This window comes from Aricia agestis, chromosome 7 (assembly GCF_905147365.1).
Source record: "Aricia agestis chromosome 7, ilAriAges1.1, whole genome shotgun sequence".
Classification (NCBI taxonomy): Eukaryota; Metazoa; Arthropoda; class Insecta; order Lepidoptera; family Lycaenidae; genus Aricia; species Aricia agestis.
In genome coordinates this window covers 11217072-11239344 of record NC_056412.1, presented here as the reverse complement: position 1 = coordinate 11239344, position 22273 = coordinate 11217072, and the positions used below count along the sequence as shown (strand labels likewise).

The window sequence follows — 22273 nt, the reverse complement described above, 5'->3', positions numbered from 1 at the left end:
CCTGTCTCAGTGAAGCATGAACTCGATTTCGAGAACACGGACAATTAAGACTACTGTATGTATTTGTATTATTCTGGGACCTCGGGACAAGTTATCGGTTTGCCAAATTATATGCTCTTTTATTGAAATATGAAGGTTATATTAACAGATTTTTTAAACATTCTCGACGTAGTGCACGCAAAAATATACATTTTTGATGTATTGTACTGAATTCGCAGTTATAATTTTACTTGTGTCATATTTTTAAGGATATTGAAGGAAATAATTATATAACATTTTACCAAGGTGGGAAACTTTCCCCGGGACTCAAGGTATTTTATAGCAAATTTTGGCCAAATAGGTTAGGTTAGGTTAGGTTAGGTTAGTTAAATCTTAAGGTTAGGTTAAAAAAAAAAAAAAAAAAAAAAAAAAGGTTAGGTTAGTTAAAGGTTACTTAAATCGCTAGTTAAGCACGAGAATGGGCATTGTCCAAAAAAAATCACATGTACTTTTTATATTGTTTTTCGTTAAAATAGGGTATTTTAAGAATATAAATTAAATAATTTTGAAATTCATTGGCTAGTTTTTTCTCAATAATTTTTTAAAGTTTCGCTCTGACGTCATCGCCGGCGGACAATTGACCTCTGCAGTATGTTTTAAATTTCCTTTCAATCTTATTTATAATGGCTGGATCGTCAAATGCAAGTTCTCATTATGTGAAAGCTGATACGAGAAGCTTACCAAAGTTTGAAATGTAATGTTGGTCGAATGTATTGCTTATTTAACGCCATTGAAGGTCAAACTAAGGTTAAACATATTTGTTCAAAAATATAGGTAACTAATGGGTATTTTTTTCTTTTATATACAGAAAAACGATCACTGACCTTATTCCTCGAAATGTTTTTGTAATGAGCAAAATAAAAAAAAAATGGACAATCCCCATTGCAGAGGTAACAGATAGAATATGGATTCTTACCACAGACATAAATCAATCTTGATTTATTTTTGTGATTTTCACTTTCCTATAATAATAAATATTCCTTAGCCCGGCCGCACATTGTCCGAAATTTCTGATCAGAACGTCCGCGCTGTCTCTTACATTTTATACTGAGCCGAGTGAGCTCGAACTCGCCGGAAGGATATTTCGGATAGTGTGCGGGGTGGCGGTCCGGCGAAATTCAACTGTTTGATCAGAATTCGGACGATGTGCGGCCGGGCTAAAGGTTCTATACCAAAATAAACGTAAAGGTGATTTCGTAATTAATGTTTAAAAAGCAGGAAACTCGTTCTTTAAATCAACATAATGTCCATTGTCTTCAGCTCTAAGTTGTGATATGTGTTTTGTGTTTATAAACAATGAAAAACACAATACAATATTACATTGTATGCAACATTTTGCTGCAATTTGTTAAAGGGTAAAAGCTTAAAACCACAGCATTTCCGTTTTTCTGTTGTGATTTTAACAATCACCTTCCCACGTTATACGATGAATGTCATCAATTAGCTTTAGAAACAGAAGAATAATGCAATAAGAGCATTTTTGAGTTTTCCTTTTTTAAAAGCTTTTATTTAACTTGCTCTGTATGTATGTAAGTAGGTACTATGTATGTTCGGGTGGAATTTTGGAACTCAATTTTATTCCAATTCTTTTTGCAAAAGAATAATGATACAAAAACTTGCGCGAAAAAGCTCGTGGCTATAATCTTTAACTAGGCCTTTACATCCGTTGTGGATGATTTATACAGTATTTTCAGAGCGAAGTAACCACTCCTCAAATACGTGCTTGGGACAAGATTTTTAAATGTCCGTATGGTTACCCAAGCGCATACGGCATTCTCGCATCATAGTCGACCTAGTCCAGAGGAAAGAACTAGTCAATACGTCTGGGACCAACTATGTGCGGGTTTCCTCACGATGTTTTCCTTCACCGTACGAGCGTCCGTATTATGTACTTGAGATCAGAAAACGTCTCATAGGTACACGCCTCCACCCGGGTTCGAACCTGCACCCTTTAGGAGTGCGAACCGAAGATTTACCCACAAATATAAAAATTGAATATTCCTGTCTTTTTTTACCGTTTCAAGAACCAGGAGAACCTAAATACGACATTTGATACATAAATAGTAGTTATACGAAATATCATCGGAATATTCTTTTTTATACATCGAAACTAATTTCATAGTCTCCAATTAATATTTTCTTACTGTCCTTGTAGGGGCTGAAAGGAGAATAAGCGTTAAATCTAATCACTGGCCGTAAATGTAGTCAACCGTCCATTTTCCCGCTATCACAGGAATAGGCAACGAACACGAAGCCACCGGGACAAACTCGGCTCAAAACGACCTTACGGCGACAGCAAAACCTAAAGATTAAACCCTAAATCTAAAGGAATAGGTTTTACTTTTAAATGTGATGTGGTGGTCGTTTGGAAGGATTTATAGGGTAAGAAGTTTATTAGCATAACGACCCGCGCACCTTAACGCAACATGCTTGGTCACGCTGCCCTCCCGTCGCAATTTCCACCGCTTGGAATTTCATGAAAAGTTGTACCTATATTATGAATAGAAACAACGAGGTACAGAGTAGGTGCAGAGTTGCAGATTAATGATTATACAACTACGATGACTTCGATGTCATTCAAATTATAGTTTTAGCTGTTATAAAGGTGATCGCACATTTGTCAGCACCGTACGCGCCGTACGCGTCGAACGCACCGCCTAGTACACGAAATGCGGCGCGTACGATGCGGATGAATGTGTGCTGTTTCACATCATTTCGTACAACGTATTCTAAAATGCGGCGCGTTCGGCGCGTGCGTGCTGATAAATGTGCGATCACCTTTATCCACCATCTCTGCGAATATTGTCCGATATTCGCATATGTGTGGGTGTCGCCTGTTTTATTATCCTCACTCCTAAGTTGTAAAATAATTAGTATTTACAATTAAGCGAGATGAGATGAGATAACTGGTAACGAGACGAGACCGAGACTTGAACGAGACTCAATTTTTTGAGGATTGACGAGACCGAGACGAGATTTTTGTTACTCTCGCTTACTCTCGTCCCGTGTGAAGCCCTATTCAAAATAGAGCCTATCTAATTTTTTTTTAAATATCTTTAGGAAGACTGAGTCTATGCCTAGCTACGTTTTGATTTTATCTTAAATATCTTTCAAAATTGTTTTATGGTCGGTGGATTGCGGTACGGGCAGTAATTTTTTGAGATTTTTGAAGGGTCATATTTTTATTTGTTAGTAAATTTAGAAAAAATCGAACGTAGAGGCTATTTCAACAGATCCCAATATTGTATAAAAAATAAATACAGTGTTAGCGTTCCCTCTTAAGTCCTAATATTGAAAACGTTGTACATTACGAAGTTCCTGGCATATTTGATGCTGCTCTACGGTTACGTCTATAACATGGTATCCAACTTACATATTCAAATTACAAGAAAATATAGTCATTTATGGTTTTTTTGTAATTTCCGAATCCCTTATCGCCCCACTGACGTTTATGTCAAGTTAGAACTCGCGTCTCATGCAAATCCAATTTACGGGGTTCCTTAGAAAGGGCGATTCGTGGTTGGCTGTAATTACTCACGTGTTATGACATCTCATTAGCATATAATCGAGGCTCGGTGCGTGAGGCAACTGCGGCGCCGCTCCGTGCAGGCCATTCACACGGCCTATCTTGATTCCGGCCGGCCTATGAAAAGACGGCAATTAAAAACTAAACTACCTAACGAATAAATGGAGAAAGCATTTACTAATGCAATAAGGAAGAGGGTAATTATTGAGATAGTGGAACATCGACTGTGAATAATTGGGGTTTCACGAGGAGACTAAATAAAGATAGGAAAGATGCTTCAGGCTGACTTAATATGTGTCATTCAAAGAATATAGGATTTTGCGCCACTTTTACGTTTTGTCCTAATAAAATTACAAGAAAGTTACTATTAACGTCAGCTTTATACTCCAATAGTCGAAAACCCTCTCACAACACCAAAGTGGCCCTTTTTTGCGACGCTCGCCCCTTTGTTTCGATAATACTATTTTAAATACGTTCAAACTTCATGGTTATATTGATAGTTATGTTAACTAGGCAGTTCTAGAAATATTACATACATACGGGTTAAATTGATAACCTCCTTTTATGAAGTCTGTTAAAAATAGGGATATTGCCATTTGCGTGCATTTTGCACGCAAATGGCAATAGTTTGAATAGTTTATTCAAATCTCGTGTCTCGACATAGGACAGCAGAAGACGCGCTATGGTGGTGTGAGAATTACACCGAAAATCTCTTTCACTGAAAAATAACAATAAAATTAATAGAGTAAATAATTTCAGAATTAACAATACAAAACGAGCATTATTAATGAAATGTACACCTAGATTTATGTGAGCGGGGCGAGCGCAGAATTTCCATATTGGTATGACCTGCACCGTTTAGCGCATATCTATGTATATCAGCTTTCCGAAACCCATTGTGCGCAGCGAACGGCGAACTGCATCGCCACCTTTATTTGCGAAACACGGAGCGTCCGCAAAAACATTTGCAGCTTTGAAAAGTTATTTGGAAAGCGTTCAATGGATTTTGTATTAACAATCTGTAAGTGTAGCCATGTGTTATAGTTGATGCTTTAATTCTAATAAGTAAGCGTACCTATCTAATTATTTACTGCTTTATTACATCTTATACTGTTTCTAGGAATTTCAAACCCAATTGGCTAAACTCCAGCAGGATTAATACTACCAAGTAGTACCACGATTTATTGTAATATGTACATAATAATATTATTTTTTTCACCCCCGTGAGGAAAACGTCAACTTTCTTCCTGCTGCGCTTACCGATGTTGCCGTTTTCCGCCTCCGTCGATGAGAAAAATAGTGTACGCACCATGGGCAGTAAATAAGAAAACCTCAGATCACATTTGTTTGTTGACCTAGACTTCGCTTCGGCCAACAATTACATGTGATCTGAGACATTTCTTATTTTCCTGCCCTAGGGGCGTAATGTAAGTACTATTTTTATGAACTCAATCCATACTAATATTATAAATGCGAAAGTGTGTCTGTCTGTCTGTTACCTCTTCACGCCAAAACCGCTGAACCGATTTTGCTGAAATTTGGTATGGAGATACTTTGAGTCCCGGGAAAGGACATAGGATACTTTTTATCCTGGAAAAATGTACGGTTCCCGCGCGATAAACTAATTTTAGCGCAACGGAGTTGCGGGCGTCATCTAGTATAATATAATACTTACCTACTTACTACTAACTTTTTGTTTAACTTACCTCTAGCTAACTAAAACAAATATACACGTGGGAGAGCTATGCTTCGGCAGGAATGGGCCGGCTCGACCGGAGAAATACCTCGTTCTCACAGAAAACCGGCGTGAAACAACGCTTGCGCTGTGTTTGGCCGAGTGAGTGAGTTTACCGGATGCCGACTCCCCTACCCTATTCCCTTCCCTACCCTCCCCCTATTCCCTCTTAAAAGGCCGGTAATGCACCTGCAGTCACCTGAGTGTCCATGGGCGACGGAAGTTGCTTTCCATCAGGTGACCCGCTTGCTCGTTTGCCCCCTTATTTCATAAAAAAAAAATTGGGTAATGTAACTTGTGAGTCAAATATGAAATGTTTTTAATGATCGTGAGTACTCGCATTAGCATACAGACGTCAAAATGGCCGAGTGGAAATCGTATGTGAAACGGCGATTAAAAACAGTTGCTTTGTCCGATCTCCCGATAACTCTATTGTACCAGCTAACTGTATGTAACTGATGCAAGGGTACTATGAGAAAACACTTTACATACACTTTCCAAAAGTAATTGTATGGAGTAATTAGGCACCTATTTCTAATAGTGTATCGTCTTGATAAAATTGAGATATTCAAATTTCAAATAGCGTGACTTGTAGTTTGTGATTTTGAATTCAGGCAGTAGTTATAAGTAGCGTTCTATAAACTTAAAGAAAGAACATACACTTAGAACATCTTTCATCGATACCAATAATATAATGTCTATTATAATATGGATGAGATGTTTGTTATAATAATAATATAGATTGAGGTAATTAAAGCCCGGAAAGATCGACCTCCAACTAGATGAGATGACGATCTCCGTTTAGTTCATGTTGGATGCGAGTAGCAGGAGATCGGTCATCTTGGCGTACATTGGGAGAGGCCTATGCCCAGCAGTGGACGAATATAGGCTGATTTGATTGATTGATTGAAGTCTTTAGACAATTTTCACTCAATGGCTCTATATTTTGAGTTCACCGTCTTTGACGGCCTTCGAGAGGCCGAAGATAGGAGAAGCTGGCTTAATTTTATAAGATAAAAAGTAAGGTTCGACCCTCACACATGAGAAGGAACACGACTAGACGAAGGAGAGGCTCTATTCCAACGCAACGAAGTAGGATTAGTACTTTAATAATTAATAAGTAATTAAAACTAGCCTGTAGTATATTTTTAATAACTAGCTGCGGAAAATCTGTAAATGATAAAAAATATGACTTACAACACTTGTATATCTAAAAAATAATTATAAAATTAACCAAATACCTTTAGGGACGAATAATTATAGTTCATTGTACTTGTAATGTAAAGAAATATTGTCTAGAATTCACATAGTAATTTCTTGACTCATGCCTTTAGTTGCGTAATTTATACAGAATGTAACAAAACTTGACGACCTCTGTGGCTCAGTGGTGAGCGCGTCGGTAGCTCAAGCCGGAGGTCGCGGGTTCGAATCCCGCCGACGGAACAAAAAGTTTTCAATGTTCCCGGGTCTGGATGTATATTAAATATGTGTATGATATAATAAAAATCTTAAATATATGTATAGTATAAAAGTATTAAATATATTTCCGTTGTCTGGTACCTGTAACACAAGTCCTTTAGGTACTTAGCACGGGGCCAGACTGACGTGGTGTGAAGCGTCCATAGATATATAATAATATAATATATATAAACTAAAATATTTTAGGGTGTGTATGGGTTCCGTATATAGAGTTCGCTGTGAAAGTATCAGCGCTGAATGAGTAACTTTTTTTTTCACTTCTGTATGGGAAAATTCGACGCTGAACGAAGCTTGCACGCTTGCCCATACAAATAACGAAAATAAAATTGCACTCTCAGCGCTGCTATACTTTCATAGTAAACTCTATTATTTATTATAAGGGACACATACAACCCTTGAAGTATTATCACTTATTTTTTTGACACCTTGTATAATTCAAGAGGACTTTACCGAATAAGGCTTTCGTAAATAATTTAAAACGACGTTTAACGTTTTCCTCCATGTGAAACTATTTTACCTTGTGTAATAATTATCCTCGAATCGTTTTTGATTTAATGATGGTTTCTATTGTAGGCACAATGTCAGGCGATGAGTTTTTAGATATTCACGTAATTAATCGGTTAATAATTAATAAATTATTTGATAATTACATGTATAAGTTGTTAAATGTTGTATACGTTACAATTAAAAATCTATTACACTTATGACTTGAATAATTTTACTAGTGATTTTCATGTTTGTCGTGTCTGATTTTGTAAATGAATATTGGGTAAGAAGTTAGTAGGTTATTCATGGGCTTAACCCATGAATAACCTACAACAAGTTTACAAGATTTCAATTGGTGAAAAATTAAAAAACTGAAAACGTTTTAGCCATTCTTATGCGGCTTCTCTACTTAATTATACCAGTAACTGCAGCAGTCAGAGACGAATAATATTAATTACTTAACTGTAATTAAATGAAATTTTTTAATACGGTCCATTATCTGTCAAACTCTTTGTTAAATTGAAGTTTAATCTTAATTAAATGTCTCCAAGTGCGACAGTAAGGCCCATAATACAAAGAATAATTACAAACTGTACTATAACGTCCGTCGATTGTGCATGCAAACTATATTCCATGGCCAACGATAAGACATGATTTTAATACAGAAATTCGTACCTATATTATGTATTATAAAATATAAGAACATAGCTTTACGTTTTAGTACACTACACATTATAATAATTATTAGTTTAAAAACTTGCGTGTTAAGTTTTATACACAAAATGTGCGCTGTAGTAACTAAGTGTAAAGAAAATTCTAGAATAATAAACTAATTAGTTATTGTTTTTCAGGTCACGAGTTCAATATTTAGGTATTTGCATATGTATGCTGATCGTATCGTGCTTACTTTGTACCGTAAATTATATATATACCTAGCTTCTTGTAAGCTAAGCAATTCGGTTATAATTTTTTTTGAAGACGCATAATATTTACACGGCTTGTAAATATTATGCGTCTTCAAAAAAAAATATACGAATGTTACTGACAAGGAAAAGTCAATTTTACTTACTATATAGGTAACTACAGTAATTCCTGTTTCTACTTCAGAGGAGTATCGTTAAATAGATCTGATAAATCGACTGCTTTACCCGGTGCCTTAAACTATGAACAATTTTTGGATTTCGGCGGAAACCTAAGAAATCATGTCACCTAGGTAATGTAATACCACGCAATCAGGAAATGCATTCGGACAAGATAAATTAAGTACTTGTTTACATTATATAATACAGGGTGTAACAAAACTAAGTGATAATACTTTAGGGTGTGTATGTGTTTCTTGTAGATAGTTCACTGTGAATTTTGTTTTCACTTTTGTATGGGGAAACTTGTGTCGCTGGGGCGCTTGCCTATACAAAAGTGAAAAAAATTGGTCTTTCAGCGATGCTTCTTTTACAGTGAACTGTTTACAAGGAATACATTCACATTTAATAACGAGTGACAAGAAAATTGACAGAAACGTTGTCAAACGTCGAACAAAACTTTTTGTTAACTCTCAGCGGGGCTAAAATGGTCGCTTTGAAGAATCATGATATTATGAATCATTATATTATGATTCATTTTTCTAAAATCGCAAAATGCAAAGCAAAATTTTAGCCCCGCTGTGCTGGTGCTGTATCTACTGTATCTAGCATGAAAATATTGCAGTAATATATCCTATTGAAACGAAGTAAACCTCAAATACAATTTGAGTGTAACGACAATAATAATTGATATCCGTTAATTCGGGATCCGTTCCCTGGCATGTTATATAATGTAACTATTTACATCACTATGTAAATAGTTAGTGGGTCGTAGCGTCAGTTGCGTGACTTTTTCTGTTAATGTATGTAAATGGGAAACAATTAGGCGAGTTAAAACACGGGGTAGGCAGCGCCATGTGCTGGAGGCGGCGACCGCCACAACAGACTTTTCAGGCTCCACTTACCCCTGATCCAACCCTTATTGTAACGCCATATGGGTCAGTTTCAGAAACTCCGAGCTATCATTACCCTGAATAGACGATACAACTGTTTGAGTTATGCTCAAATTAGTCGATTATTAACTCGTAATTGTCATATTATTTTGTTTTCTCAGCGACAACTTTCTTGATATCAATTATCACGGTACGCAAATTAAAATTGTTAATACATCTACCGTTTTTTCATGAATCTGAACTCTACCTAGCTCTGTATATTGGCGCATGAATGTTTCTACTCTCATCAAAGTTCAAAGTTCTTTAAATTTATCAAAGTTTCTACTGTTTTTGTGAAAAATGAAAGTAACCATGAATCATGATAGAAATTAAAACTTAGAACCAGTAAGTTACTTAATGTTCTCGTAAGTTTTAGCATCAATGCACAAATAAATTAAATACTTAACGAAAACATTTTTTAATAAAGAAAAACTTTAAACGATTTTTATGTAGGTATTCTACCTGTGTCCTGCAATCTGCAAATGTACTTTTTATCCAGGTACCTACTTACCGGATCATTTAGTTCCGAAAATAAAACAAGAAATCGCAACACCGAAATCCAATTTTGTCCAATGTGTAGTTTGCTCTTATCAAATTAGTGCGCTCAAGATCAGTGGGGGAGGGGCTTCGCTGGCCCCGCCCCTCAAGCGCGCGCGGGGCGGGCACGGACGCTGCACTCTATGGCTTACTCTTGACGTTATGGCTAGAGCAAACCGCAGAGTCTAGCCTCTGTGGTCACACACCATTGAGCACCATGTTCTTCACGCATCCGTTTTGTCTAATTTCATTTCTAGTTAGAATATTGATTTGTTTAGTAATTTGGTAGATTGATGTAATGTTACTTTTAAGTTGAGAATTTTAAGTATATGTAACACATTGTATTTATACTTATGATTAATAGTGAACTGCTAATTCCACGTCTCATAATATTATAATATTGTGTTAGGAACTATTAAATAAAATAATAAAATTATATTTCACACAACTGGATACGAACAGTAAATTTACAAAAAAACTGACAATATTAGAAAAAACTTCGTTCCAATAGAAGGCACTTAATAAACGGGCTGATTGATCACTATTTACTATTTGACTATAGTTTAGAAAGTAAGTATAGTTAGGGTAAATATTGTAATACTGTTGTATAATAGTATTGGTGGTCCTTATTAAGTGCAGTATTGTGCTAAGTTGCATAATTTATTTTTCAAATAAACCCGATATAATATGTGAAATTAATATAAGTACTTACCAAGCTAAAAAATGCACTTTTATTGTACTCACCGTCGGCAAGGGATATTTTTTTATCCAATATAGGTACAGTTTTATTGTCCTTAATGTTAATTTACACACATTTACATGCTACGACCAGGACGGTACCTAATACAAAGGAGCTTAGAATACTTTTTATGCTCCTTTGATACACTCTACTGAGTGTATCACATTTTGTGGGTCAACTCTTTGAAGTATTTTTTATGCGATTTCAAAAAATGGGGCCAAAACGAGGAGGGTGCGGTGATCTAAATGAGAATAGAGTTTTGTTCTAACAGGTAGCGGATCATATGTCACGCCACATGGGTGGTCCGGGGCGGATAGCACAAATATTTTGAACGCATTATCATGGAAATGTGCGACGATTGTTGGCCGGCGACTTTGTTGCGCGACCACGACGAATGCCGACCAGCGCAACTAGACCTGAGACTGCGCGTCACGAGGTCGCCACTCTTGAGTCTCTTTTCAAGTGTTGTCGACACTTAAAAATCTAGGTAATATCTTAGTGATATTATGTAGGTTTAATGTATTTAATTTCGATATGAGTATAATTATTATGCCTAATGTTTGGTGACTCTCTCCAAAATATAACAATTTATGCTGAGACCGCATCCCAACTAAACCTAAATATTTGTATAGTTTAACGAATCTGTACAAAGTTACACGTCTGTATTGCGTGGCCAATTAGAACTAATACCGCCATATAATTGTAAGTTATTAAGATTACCCTTGTGACAATTATATCCACCTACAATGAAAACGAATACTGGCGTCATTTTTAAAAGACATAAATTTCGTATCCACATTATGATGTCACGCGTAATTACCTTTCTAGGTCTATAAAATTAATGTAGGCTTTAGCAGACCAAAGTTGTTCTTGATCCAAACAGCAGTAGCTGTTTGGATCAAGAACAACTTTGGTCAAAATTTCAGCAGGGTCAAGATAGGTGTCACAGCATGCGCCCGGTGTCTCGGGCTGCCCTCCCGAAGGCTTAACAGCGTACAGCTGCTGCGAAGGAGTGCAACGAGCAGATGCCGCTAACTGGGCTGCCGCAGATGTCGCCCTCGTAGATGGGTCCGGTGGCCCAGCAGCGTAGCGAAGGAGGAAGGCACCGGTGGGTTTTAGTGGGTATGCCCGGGCGCGGCTTTTACCGCCCTGGAGAGTCCCACATACTCCGGTAGCCATCCCCAGAACGCCGTGGATGCGTAATTGCATTTCCCCAACGATAAAAATAATCCGCCAAGTGCGAGTTGGACACGCGCACGAAGGGTTCCGTATCACTATAGAGCAAAAATAAGAAAAATATGAATGTTTTTGTATGGTTATATTAAATAATTATTAATTTTATTAACATTTTATTAAGAATGATTAAATTACAAATAAAGTGGATACCTGTTGTCATCATTAATAACGAGCAAAAAGCGTTAAAAATCACGTTTGTTGTATGGGAGCCCCCCTTAAATATACATTTTATTTTGTTTTTAGTATTAGTTGTTATAGCGGAAAAAATACATACGGTAATCTGTGAAAATTTCAACTCTCTAGCTATTACCGTTCTTGAGTTAGAACCTGGAGACAGACGAACAGACGGACAGAGGGACAGACATCGAAGTCTCAGTTTTTCTTTGGGTGTTTTTCTTTGGGTACGGAACCCTAAAAAAGGGTCAAGATAGGTGTCACAGTATATTGGCCGTGCAGCTGTACACGGGCGACGCTTAGAATTGTGATCGCTCCGGCTTTGTGTTGGGTGACACCTCGTTCTGTGTAACTGTTGATTTTCCATGGAGATACATTTCATTGAAAATTTACAGCATGAGGAAAAAATCAAAGAGAATTCGATGAAATGATAGCCGTTATATTTTATGTTCTTAATTTTGTAATAAGAAATATGTTTAGAGCTCATTCAATAAAAATCAATTATTTTTATTATTTGATACATATTACAGACGAAAATTTGGACAGTGAATTTACATCTATTAGCCGATGGCATTTTTTTTTTTGGAAATACCTACCTACATATAAGTTACTTACCTCAAAACTACATAGTACAAGTTCCCTACAACATTTTTTTTGATTAGCTACTATCAAGCTAATTTTTCGTGAGTAGCTTCATTTTGATAAGATGAACAACAATTTTATCTGCGAAAATTCTCGAAAGTGGTAGTAGCTAAAAGAGATAGAAGGGCTATTTTGATTTGATGGTCCTAAAATATGGAGTGTAGGACAATGTTACTCTTAAATTAGGTATAGGTATAACTATTAATCTATCAATATACAAAATTCAGCTGGTTCGGGTTTGCGGGTTCCGTAGTTAAACAAGTTTTGTTGATTTTAGAACCCTAGCACTTTCGAGAATTTTCGCAGAGGAAATTGTTGTTCGTAGTATCAAAATGTTAAGTTTACATAAAAATTACTTGATAGAATAAAAAAAATGTTCTAGGAAACCCGGATTAATAGATTTAAAGTTAACTCAAAACGTGAGCTTTTACTCATAAATATAAAATTAAAGCATTGATAAATTTATTAAAATAATATATTTCTACTTATTAAAATAATTTCTAAAACAAACTATGCAAATATGCATAAGTCTATGCAAATATGTGATTTATATTATTGCTAGATTCCGTTACATTTCCATTTTTCATAATTGGTAAGTAACGATTAATTTTTAATGTCATTAATTTAGATTAAAATATATTCAACCGGTAACTACAAAAACCAGAATCAAGAAATATTGTAATTATTATTTTATAATTTCTAGGTTTGTTTTCAAATACCTTTAAGGAGAAACAAAATTAAAGAATATCTAATTTGAAATAATCTTTTATAAAATTCTTCAGAAAATTTTAAATTCTTCTTCCTAACTGTTAGGTTTGGTTAGTAAAGATTTACCTACCTTAATTTTAGAATTTAAGTACACTTTTGCTTGTTTCTTAGTATTTATCTTCATACATTCAAAATAAATTACTATAAATACATATGATTATGAGTTATTTGATATAAAATATAGCTGGAAATCTTGTAGCTAAAAATTAACTTCTAAAAATTTCTTCTGTTGGCTTTGCGCTTCAATGTTTCATATAACAATATTTTGAAACTTATGTATTATGTGGCCACTATTTAGGTAAGTCACCGATACATTTTGTATCAGGCAATAGGGCATCTGTAGAGGCTGGAGATAGGAACCTGTCCTCGGCAGTGTCAGATAAAGACGCCATTACAAATAAATATATTATTCATTAGGTGACACCTACGCGCTATCTCGGCACTAAATCCTGCGACGTCGGCGCCTGTCTCCCCGACTAAAGAAAAAAAAAAAGAATGTCAGCGCCATTAAATAATAAAAGCATAAGGTTTAATTCTACTGTGAATATTAATTAGTACGTACTCATACTTTAACAATTTAAATATAAAGTTTTATTCTACTGTTAAAAATAATTAGTACCTGCATAATATATAAATATTAAGTGCGTTTTGGGTGGACATTAACAATTTAAATATTATGTATAATCTATTCATATAAGAATTAAATATTAAAATACCTAGGGAATATAGGATATCTAATGGACATAACAATAGGCATGTCACATATACTTATATACAGGGTGTAACAAATATAAGTGATAATACTTTAGGGTGTGTATGTGTTCCTTATAGAGAGTTCACTGTGAAAGCTGCAGTGCTGAAAGACAAATTTTTTTTCACTTTTGTATGGGCAAGCGCCCGAGCGTCACGAGTTTTCCCATACAAAAGTGAAAAAAATTTTGGTCTTTCAGCGCTGCTACTTTTACAGTGTACTCTCTATAAGGAACACATACGTATCCTAAAGTATTATCACTTATTTTTGTTACACCTTGTATACAGTAAAGTTCTGATTTAATTAAAAAGTTACAATTAGTATTTTCTGGCATTTCATACTTAACAATTATTAGATATACCTAAGTACAATTTTATAATAATATAACTAACCTACATCAAATTATTTCAGCAGTAAGTAATCTATTTTTTTTCCTAAAATGAAAAAAAGAAGCGATTTTAAAAAGTTATTAAAAATATTTTGTTGACTTGTTATAACTTATAAGTTTTGGTTTTCTCTACATTTTCAAAGACTTCACCGTAAAATATGAAATAATATGAATTATTCTTGATTTGAGTTTATTATTATTCTTCATTTTTCTCCACATTTGGCAACTGTAGCTTGGTTATTGTTGTTACACTGGTAGTTGTTTACATTTAAATTTTAAACATACTAATTATTGCGTGTGTAATTATATGTGTTTTCTGTGAAAGTGATTCGTGGTATCTGTTGAAGAAAAAACCTTGGCAGATTGTTTCTTATTCATTTCGCATGCTTGAACGGAAGCGCTTTATTGTTTAAGAACCTCTGTGGCAACATCGAGTGCCGTAATTGCCAATAGCGAAAGGATTAAAACCGCATATTCTTTGTGAAAATAAATCTGTAACCCTAGTATTACAGTATTGTTATTTTAAGTGAATTTAAAAGCGAGCTATTATATCTGTAAACGGAAACCGCAACGATCGAGATTGCTACAAATTAAAGAGCTAGCACAAAGTGTATTTACGATCAAAGACACGGCTCGAAAGTTGAAAAGCGATACGTAGCGCGGCAGTTGTGTTTCGGTTGGAACCTTCCGGCGATCCTCTTTTCCCTGTAATTATAATCGAACCACTGATATTCTTTGCATAATAAAATCGATGCAGGATTGTTTTGTGCCTCGTATCACTGGAAATAATTACGTGGAAAAACTTTCTGAGGCTCAAACTAATTGCAGGTCTGTCTGTTTTGTTTATGTTTGCTCTACATTTTTTCTTTTATTAGTAATATTTGTAGATACGTATATTGATATTATATAGTTAAAAATTATTTGTGTGCTTGTATAATTTAAGTTTGTAGAGTTTAAAATAAAGTTTGAAACGAGGCTTCGAATTCTATTTAATTAGAATGGAGCGCGCTAGTTACACCGAGTATTAGAATGCTAAGCATGATTAACTACGACTACGTTTAATTAAAGAATCCATGATTAAAGTAACGTGTTCTCTAGTAGCAGCGGCGATTAGTTATTAGATAGAGAGAGACGCATATATTCACGAGTTGCTCTATTCAAATTGTGAAAGATCACCTGTGCTCACTACTGTAATTCTGCCACCGGGCGGTAGAGCACCTGTCCCTTTCGTACGGTTCATGCTTAAGCCGGGTCGAACGAGTGTGAGTAGGAGTAGTTCCGTTGAGGCTAATAAGAGGAACGGCGTAAAGAAACCGAGTAAATATACAAAAGCACTCTTATTTCGACAACGGTAAAGCTTTAAATCGATCGCCAAAGAAATAACGAACGTAAAGAACAGGACGGAAGGCTGCAAATGAATCGAGCGCCGCCGTAGTTTTGACGCGTTCGGAAATCGAATTAAGAGCGTTAGAGTGAGAGGTGGATGGAGGTTCGATACGACGGAGGCAGTTTTTTGTTATTGTTTGGCGGAGGTGATTTTTTCCGAGGCGTGCTAATGGGAGTAGACGCGCGAGTGGGCGCGCCGGCGAGGCAAGCGCGCTCTTCAGTGTTCTGGTTGAGCTTCGAGCGAGCGCGTGTCGGCGAGTGTCCGAGTCTTGGCTTACGGTCTGTGAACTGTTGTGAACTTAGTTGGTGCGTATGCTCGGGTCGGTAGCTCTACCATGTTGATATCGGCGGGCAGCGGCCCCACACCCGACTTCTCGCCCGCTTCCTGCTGCTCTACGTGGAAGATGGAGCCGGCGCCGCCCGCGCCAGTATCCCTGTCGCAGCCTCTCAATATATCGCCGAATGGTAAGTTATCGTAACGTTACAGGGTACTGTTAACTTCACAATACTAATACAAAATAGAATACGAGTATGAATTATCAATACCTCTACTGAAATGTTAAAAATAAAAACACTATAGCATCAAGAAAAACATAATTTTCATTACTCAATTTGGAAAATGTTTGGGGCGCAGTAATACTACTATAATACGTAATGTCAAATGATTTCTAGCGCCATCAGAAATGTATGCTGTCTACACTCTACTTGTCAGGTTTCATAATAAATGCCAGCCCTGGAGTTAACACTGGAAAACTTGTTTAAGATAAAAATAATGTAATGTAACAAACAAAATTAAACAGAAAATCATTGATTTATCTCTGATATACCGCGAATTAATATTTTGATAATAATTTGTCTCTCCTCATACAATACAAGTGCCTAATAAATTATGAAAAACTGCATAGTTTATTAAATGTATAAATAAATGTTTTATTATATAATTCTAACAACGTTTAAAAATACTTATATATAAATAATATAGAAAATATTATTTTTAGAAATTAATGGGCAGCTCAATAAAATTGAGCGAGCCGACGGCAACCTAACCTAAATAATGTTCTAAATCTTTACTTATTATATTATATTTATCTACTTGAACTATAATGACTGTTAATATTTATAACAAAATTAATATTAACCGTGAACCAAATTATCATAATATTGTTTTTATACATAAATATATAAAAACAATATTATGTATTTATGTATAATATTTTATAACCTTAATAGTGTCCGTTTGTGTTATAGTTTTTGATTAAAATTTGTTCATATAATATCATTGATTAAAATTGAATTAATTTCTGTAATCATAATAAAATAATATTTTAAACAGCTCAGCGTAGTTTAAGAAACAAATGTCTTAAAAATAGATATAACACTAAGCATCAATATTAATTATTTTATGAATTATGATTATGTACCTATTTTGTTTATGATGACTAAATATTATTTATAATATTGAAATTAAATTATCGTATTTTTAGCATTTTATCAATTATTATACTAGCTGTCCCGGTGAACTTCGTGTCACTTTAAAACCTTCCCTGGACTTCTACGAATATTTTAAGACTAAAATTAGTCCAATCGGTTCAGCCGTTTTCGAGTTTTAGCGTTAATAACACAATTGAAAATCCATTTTTATATATATAGATTAGTTATAAAAATACTATAATAGTAGATATCTAATAGTAAAATGTTATTCTTCTTATCAAACACGAGTTTTAAATGATTAAAACATGAGTACTAAAACATCTTGCAAACTTAAACGACGGTTTATTTTATTAAATAAACTATATAAAATATGGATATTTTGAAATTAATATGTACCTAACTATAACTTACATTCTTACGTTATGCACGACTGCTTAAATGCAAATAATAACAATAATCAGACCTAAAATCAAAATCAAGCTAACTCTACCAAGCAAACATTAAATAATTCTGAGACTCTACATATAAGACATTCAATACTATAGATAGGCCTAGCAAGAAGCAGCAGTAGTAATATTATATTTAATACTTAATTAATTATATTCATTTATTTTAGAAAATTCATTAAATTATTTCTTTACTACCACGAAGGTATATGGCTCAAAAATAATATCAAAGGTTCGCTCCGCAACGCCTGGTTTTCATTAACATTTAACAGTATTATGCTTAAATCGGTACAGTTATAATATTAGCTAAAAGCCGAGCTTTGTGAGGGCTGGCGTCGTTTTTCTGCATGGTAATAATCTTTAAGGCAGTTTTTCTTATATTTGATCAAAGCCTGACTGACCGATACTTGATAAATTACTTTGTTAAAGCACAAAGCAATAGGCGTGACAGTTTTTCCGTAAAGTGAACCACAAAAGTGCTCAGGTTGTGGGTTATACTAGGGCTCACTTCGCTCGCTCTGATTATTATACCATGCGAAATATGGTACATATGCTACAAATACCCATTCTGTTTAGGTGTTTGTTTAGGTGCAAGCTCAACAAACACCTAAACAGAATGGGTATTTGTAGCATTTAACGACTTGCAGATTCTGTAAGGAAGAGGATGAAACACCTATTCACCTTCTCATCGACTACCCTGCTCTATGACTACAGAGCAGGAACAGGTACCTTGGTCGCCACGAATACTCTTCCACAGAGGAAATTCGTGGCACCAACCCCAACCATATCGTTCAATTTATGAGCAGTATTGGGTTGGGGATGATACTCCAGTGCGAATGAATAGATCCTCATGGGTCGCAGTGACGTCAGGGCTACAGCGACGTGCCTTCTTAAAAAAAATAATGGTATATATAGAATCAAACTCTCACAATAACTAATTATTGTTTTTTAAAATATCTTGAAGAATTTTTAAGCACTTTCTTTTTCAACTGGTAAACCAACACACAACCTAAACAACCGCTTATTAAATGTAACAGTACCAAAATTGTCATCTTTTGAATAATTATTAATGGTATTTAAATGTTAGAATTATTTTTTTCTTTTCGAGAACCTACAATAAAATAGATAGAAACTTCTACTGTAGCTAATAACTATTGGGTGATCGTGAATGTATGTATGTTATAGCAACAAAATGTATGGTTCATTTTAACATGGATATATATTTCTGCTGTTTTCTTTGTTGGCTAGTCGCTTCTACAGATGGGTAATGGAAAAATTTCCGAAAGAAAAGAAAACAAAAAAGAAAAATTTCCAATATATTTTTTCCAATTTTTCAAATATTTTTCAAATATTTTTCCAAGTTGAAATGTCAACCAAGATTAGAAAATAAAACAAGATAACTGCGGGATAACATTTTAAGGCTTTTATTTATTCTTTTTCTTGAAAATTATACTTTTCAGTTTTTAGGTTTCCTTGCCCAAAGGATGAAAACGGGAGCCTATTCCTAATGAGTCTAGACTTCGCTGTCTGTCTGTCGTCCGTCCGTGTGTCACGAGGCTAGATCTCGAGAACCGCAATAGCTAGATATTTAAATTTTTTACAAATTATGTACTTTGTTGTCGCTATAAAAGCTAATAGTCCAACTAAAATAAAATAAATATTTAATCGGGGGTCTCATACAACAAACACGTTTTTTTGCCCTTTTTTGCTCTATATCCATTATCCATAATGGTAAAAGTAAGGTTTTTGAAAATTTCGGAAAATATTTAATTGTATTTCAACTTTAATAATAAGTAAAAAAAATTACATAAACTTGTGATTTAAGGGGGCCTCCCATACAAATTTACGGTACGGATTTACGGAACCCTATGTACGCCAGTACTTGGCCAGTTTCATAATTTTTCCTTTCATTGTGGAGAACGACCTACCTTGTTGCCAAATTTCAAGGTTCTAAGTGTGCAAGAAGAACCTTAGAATTTTGATGATCTGTCAGTCAGTGAGTGACAAAATGTAGTAACTTTGATCATAATGATTTCTTAGGTTTACGCGAGTATCACTCATTATATAAGTGCTCCGCGACAGAATCCGTAAGTGTTTGAACCTTGCCATATAACTTTGATCATCCGTAACTATTAAACTATTTATCGAAATATTATGTAATTTGGAGGTTAAGCTAGTTTTATTACTTGCTCCTAGTTAGCGAAATTCTAAATCCCTAGCTTTGTTAACATCGAAGATAAAGGGGGTGTGAAAAAGCCGCGAACTGCTTCGAGAAAAGTATGCTACGGCACGGCCGTAGCATACTTTTCTAAAAAGCTTGGCTGGAGCACTGCCGTGCTCCCAGATATGAATAACTTTATAGCTAGGCATATTACTATATATTTTCTATACTAATTTTCGCGACACCGCACACTCAGCTATAATATATATTATAGTACGGTATATTAATATATATTATAGCTAAGTCTGTGACGGGCTTAAAGCTGGATGGAAGGCATAAAGTGATAGGGTACGCAGACGACTTAGCCCTATTAGGTAAAAGTCGTGGAGAAGTCATAGAGCCATCGCGACTTTGGAGACTGAAGCGAAGAAGGTAGGGCTCAGGATCAGCCACGATAAAACGGAGTATCTCCACATGAGACGCTACAAAAACACGCGTACACCTTGCGAAGACCTACATGTTGGAGCTATACAATGTATAGGGGTGTACTTACACAAATTTAAGTACCTTTGTGTACTGTGACTGATACTAACAGTCAAGAGGACGAAATTGACATTCGCGTTAAAAATGCCGTGCGATGCAGCGCAGCTCTTCACAAGGTGCTCGTGTCCAAGCTTCTCAGCAAAAATTTTATACGTGGGAGAGCCATGCTTCGGCACGAATGGGCCGGCTCGACCGGAGAAATACCACGTTCTCTCAGAAAACCGGCGTGAAACAGCGCTAGCGCTGTGTTTCGCCGAGTGAGTGAGTTTACCCTACCCTATTCCCTTCCCTACCCACCCCAATTCCCTTCCCATCCCTACCCTCCGCTATTACCATATTCCCTCTTGAAAGGCCGGCAACGCACCTGCAGCTCTTCTGATGCTGCGAGTGTCCATGGGCGACGGAAGTTGCTTTCCATCAGGTGACCCGTTTGCTCGTTTGCCCCCTTATTTCATAAAAAAAAATACAAAAATCCGAATCTATAATACGATTATTCGGCCTATACTAATGTATGGCTGAGGCTTGGACGCTGACACAAAAGGAGGAGAACAAACTTCTAGTCGCTGAAAGGAAAGTCCTCAGAAAAATCCAGGGCTCAGCCAAAACAAATGACGGCTGTTGGCGAATCCGGAAGAGTGCCGAAATTGAAGAACCGGTGGCCCAACCCAATATAATCGGAGAAACGAAGGCTCACCGACTCCGCTGGCTGGGCCACGTGAAGAGAATGCGAGAGGATCGCGGGGTAAAACGAGGCGTATAAGGGCCGTCCAACAGGTATCGCTGGAGAGATGCTGTTGAGGCTGACCTGCGTGACCTTCAAGTCAGTAACTGGCAGGAGGTAGCGCAAGACAGGGCTTAATGGCGAAAGCTCATTTCGGAGGCCAAGATCCGGATCTTGGCCTCCGATGGATCTTGGCCGTCGGGTCTGTTTTAAGGTTCTGTAATCAACAATCCTCGTTGACTACGGAACCCTAACCTGCTGATTTTTCATAAATTGATAGGATAATAGTTATATTATAATTTAAGAGTAACATTGTCCTACAAATAGAACAATCCATATTTTAGGACCATCGAATCAAAATATTTTTCAAAACATTTTTCAGGCAAATATAATTCTATTGCCGAAATTCGTTTATTGTGATTCGTCCGACGGTAACCGTACATTTTCAGGGATAAAAAGTAAGCTTTGTCCTTGCCCAGGACTCAAAGTATCTCCATTATCTCCAGTATCTCCACAAAGTATACGTGGGAGAGCCATGCTTCGGCACGAATGGGCCGGCTCGACCGAAGAAATACCACGTTCTCACAGAAAAACCGGCGTGAAACAGCGCTTGCGCTGTGTTTCGCCGAGTGAGTGAGTTTACCGGAGGCTCGATCCCTTACCCTTTTCCCTTCCCTACCCTCCCCTATTCCCTTCCCTATTACCCTACTCCCTCTTAAAAGGCCGGCAATGCACCTGCAGCTCTTCAGTTTGGGCGTGAAGGGGTAATAGACAGACAGACGGACACACTTTCGCATTTATAATATTAGTAGATATGGATTAACTCTTCAAATATTACATCTTTTCTGAAATGTGACTTGAACGGTCTTTTTAGCCTTGCGGCAGAAAGTCATCCATGTCATCCATGCGCCAGTCATCCATGTCAGTCTCCTACGTAACATGGCGCCGATATGTCATTTGTCGTGGCCAGCTGCGATGAGTGAGCGAAACGCGGAGGACATTGTTGGAATTGCGCCGGCGATCGAACCAATTAATCGATAGATCGGCCGATGGATAGACCAGCGTTTCCGGTGA

General features: G+C 36.1%; 1 protein-coding gene across 2 annotated transcripts in view; it reads left to right on the top strand.

Annotated features, from left to right (window-relative positions):
* Nucleotides 1-16099: 16099 nt before the first annotated feature.
* Nucleotides 16100-22273, top strand: part of LOC121728973 (paired box protein Pax-6-like) — a 51877-nt gene continuing 45703 nt past the window's right edge. For both annotated transcript variants that reach the window (XM_042117326.1, XM_042117327.1), the window contains exon 1: nt 16100-16362. In XM_042117326.1, coding sequence (XP_041973260.1) covers nt 16233-16362 — 130 coding nt within the window. In that variant the 5' untranslated portion in view covers nt 16100-16232. The remainder of the gene's footprint in view (nt 16363-22273) is intronic.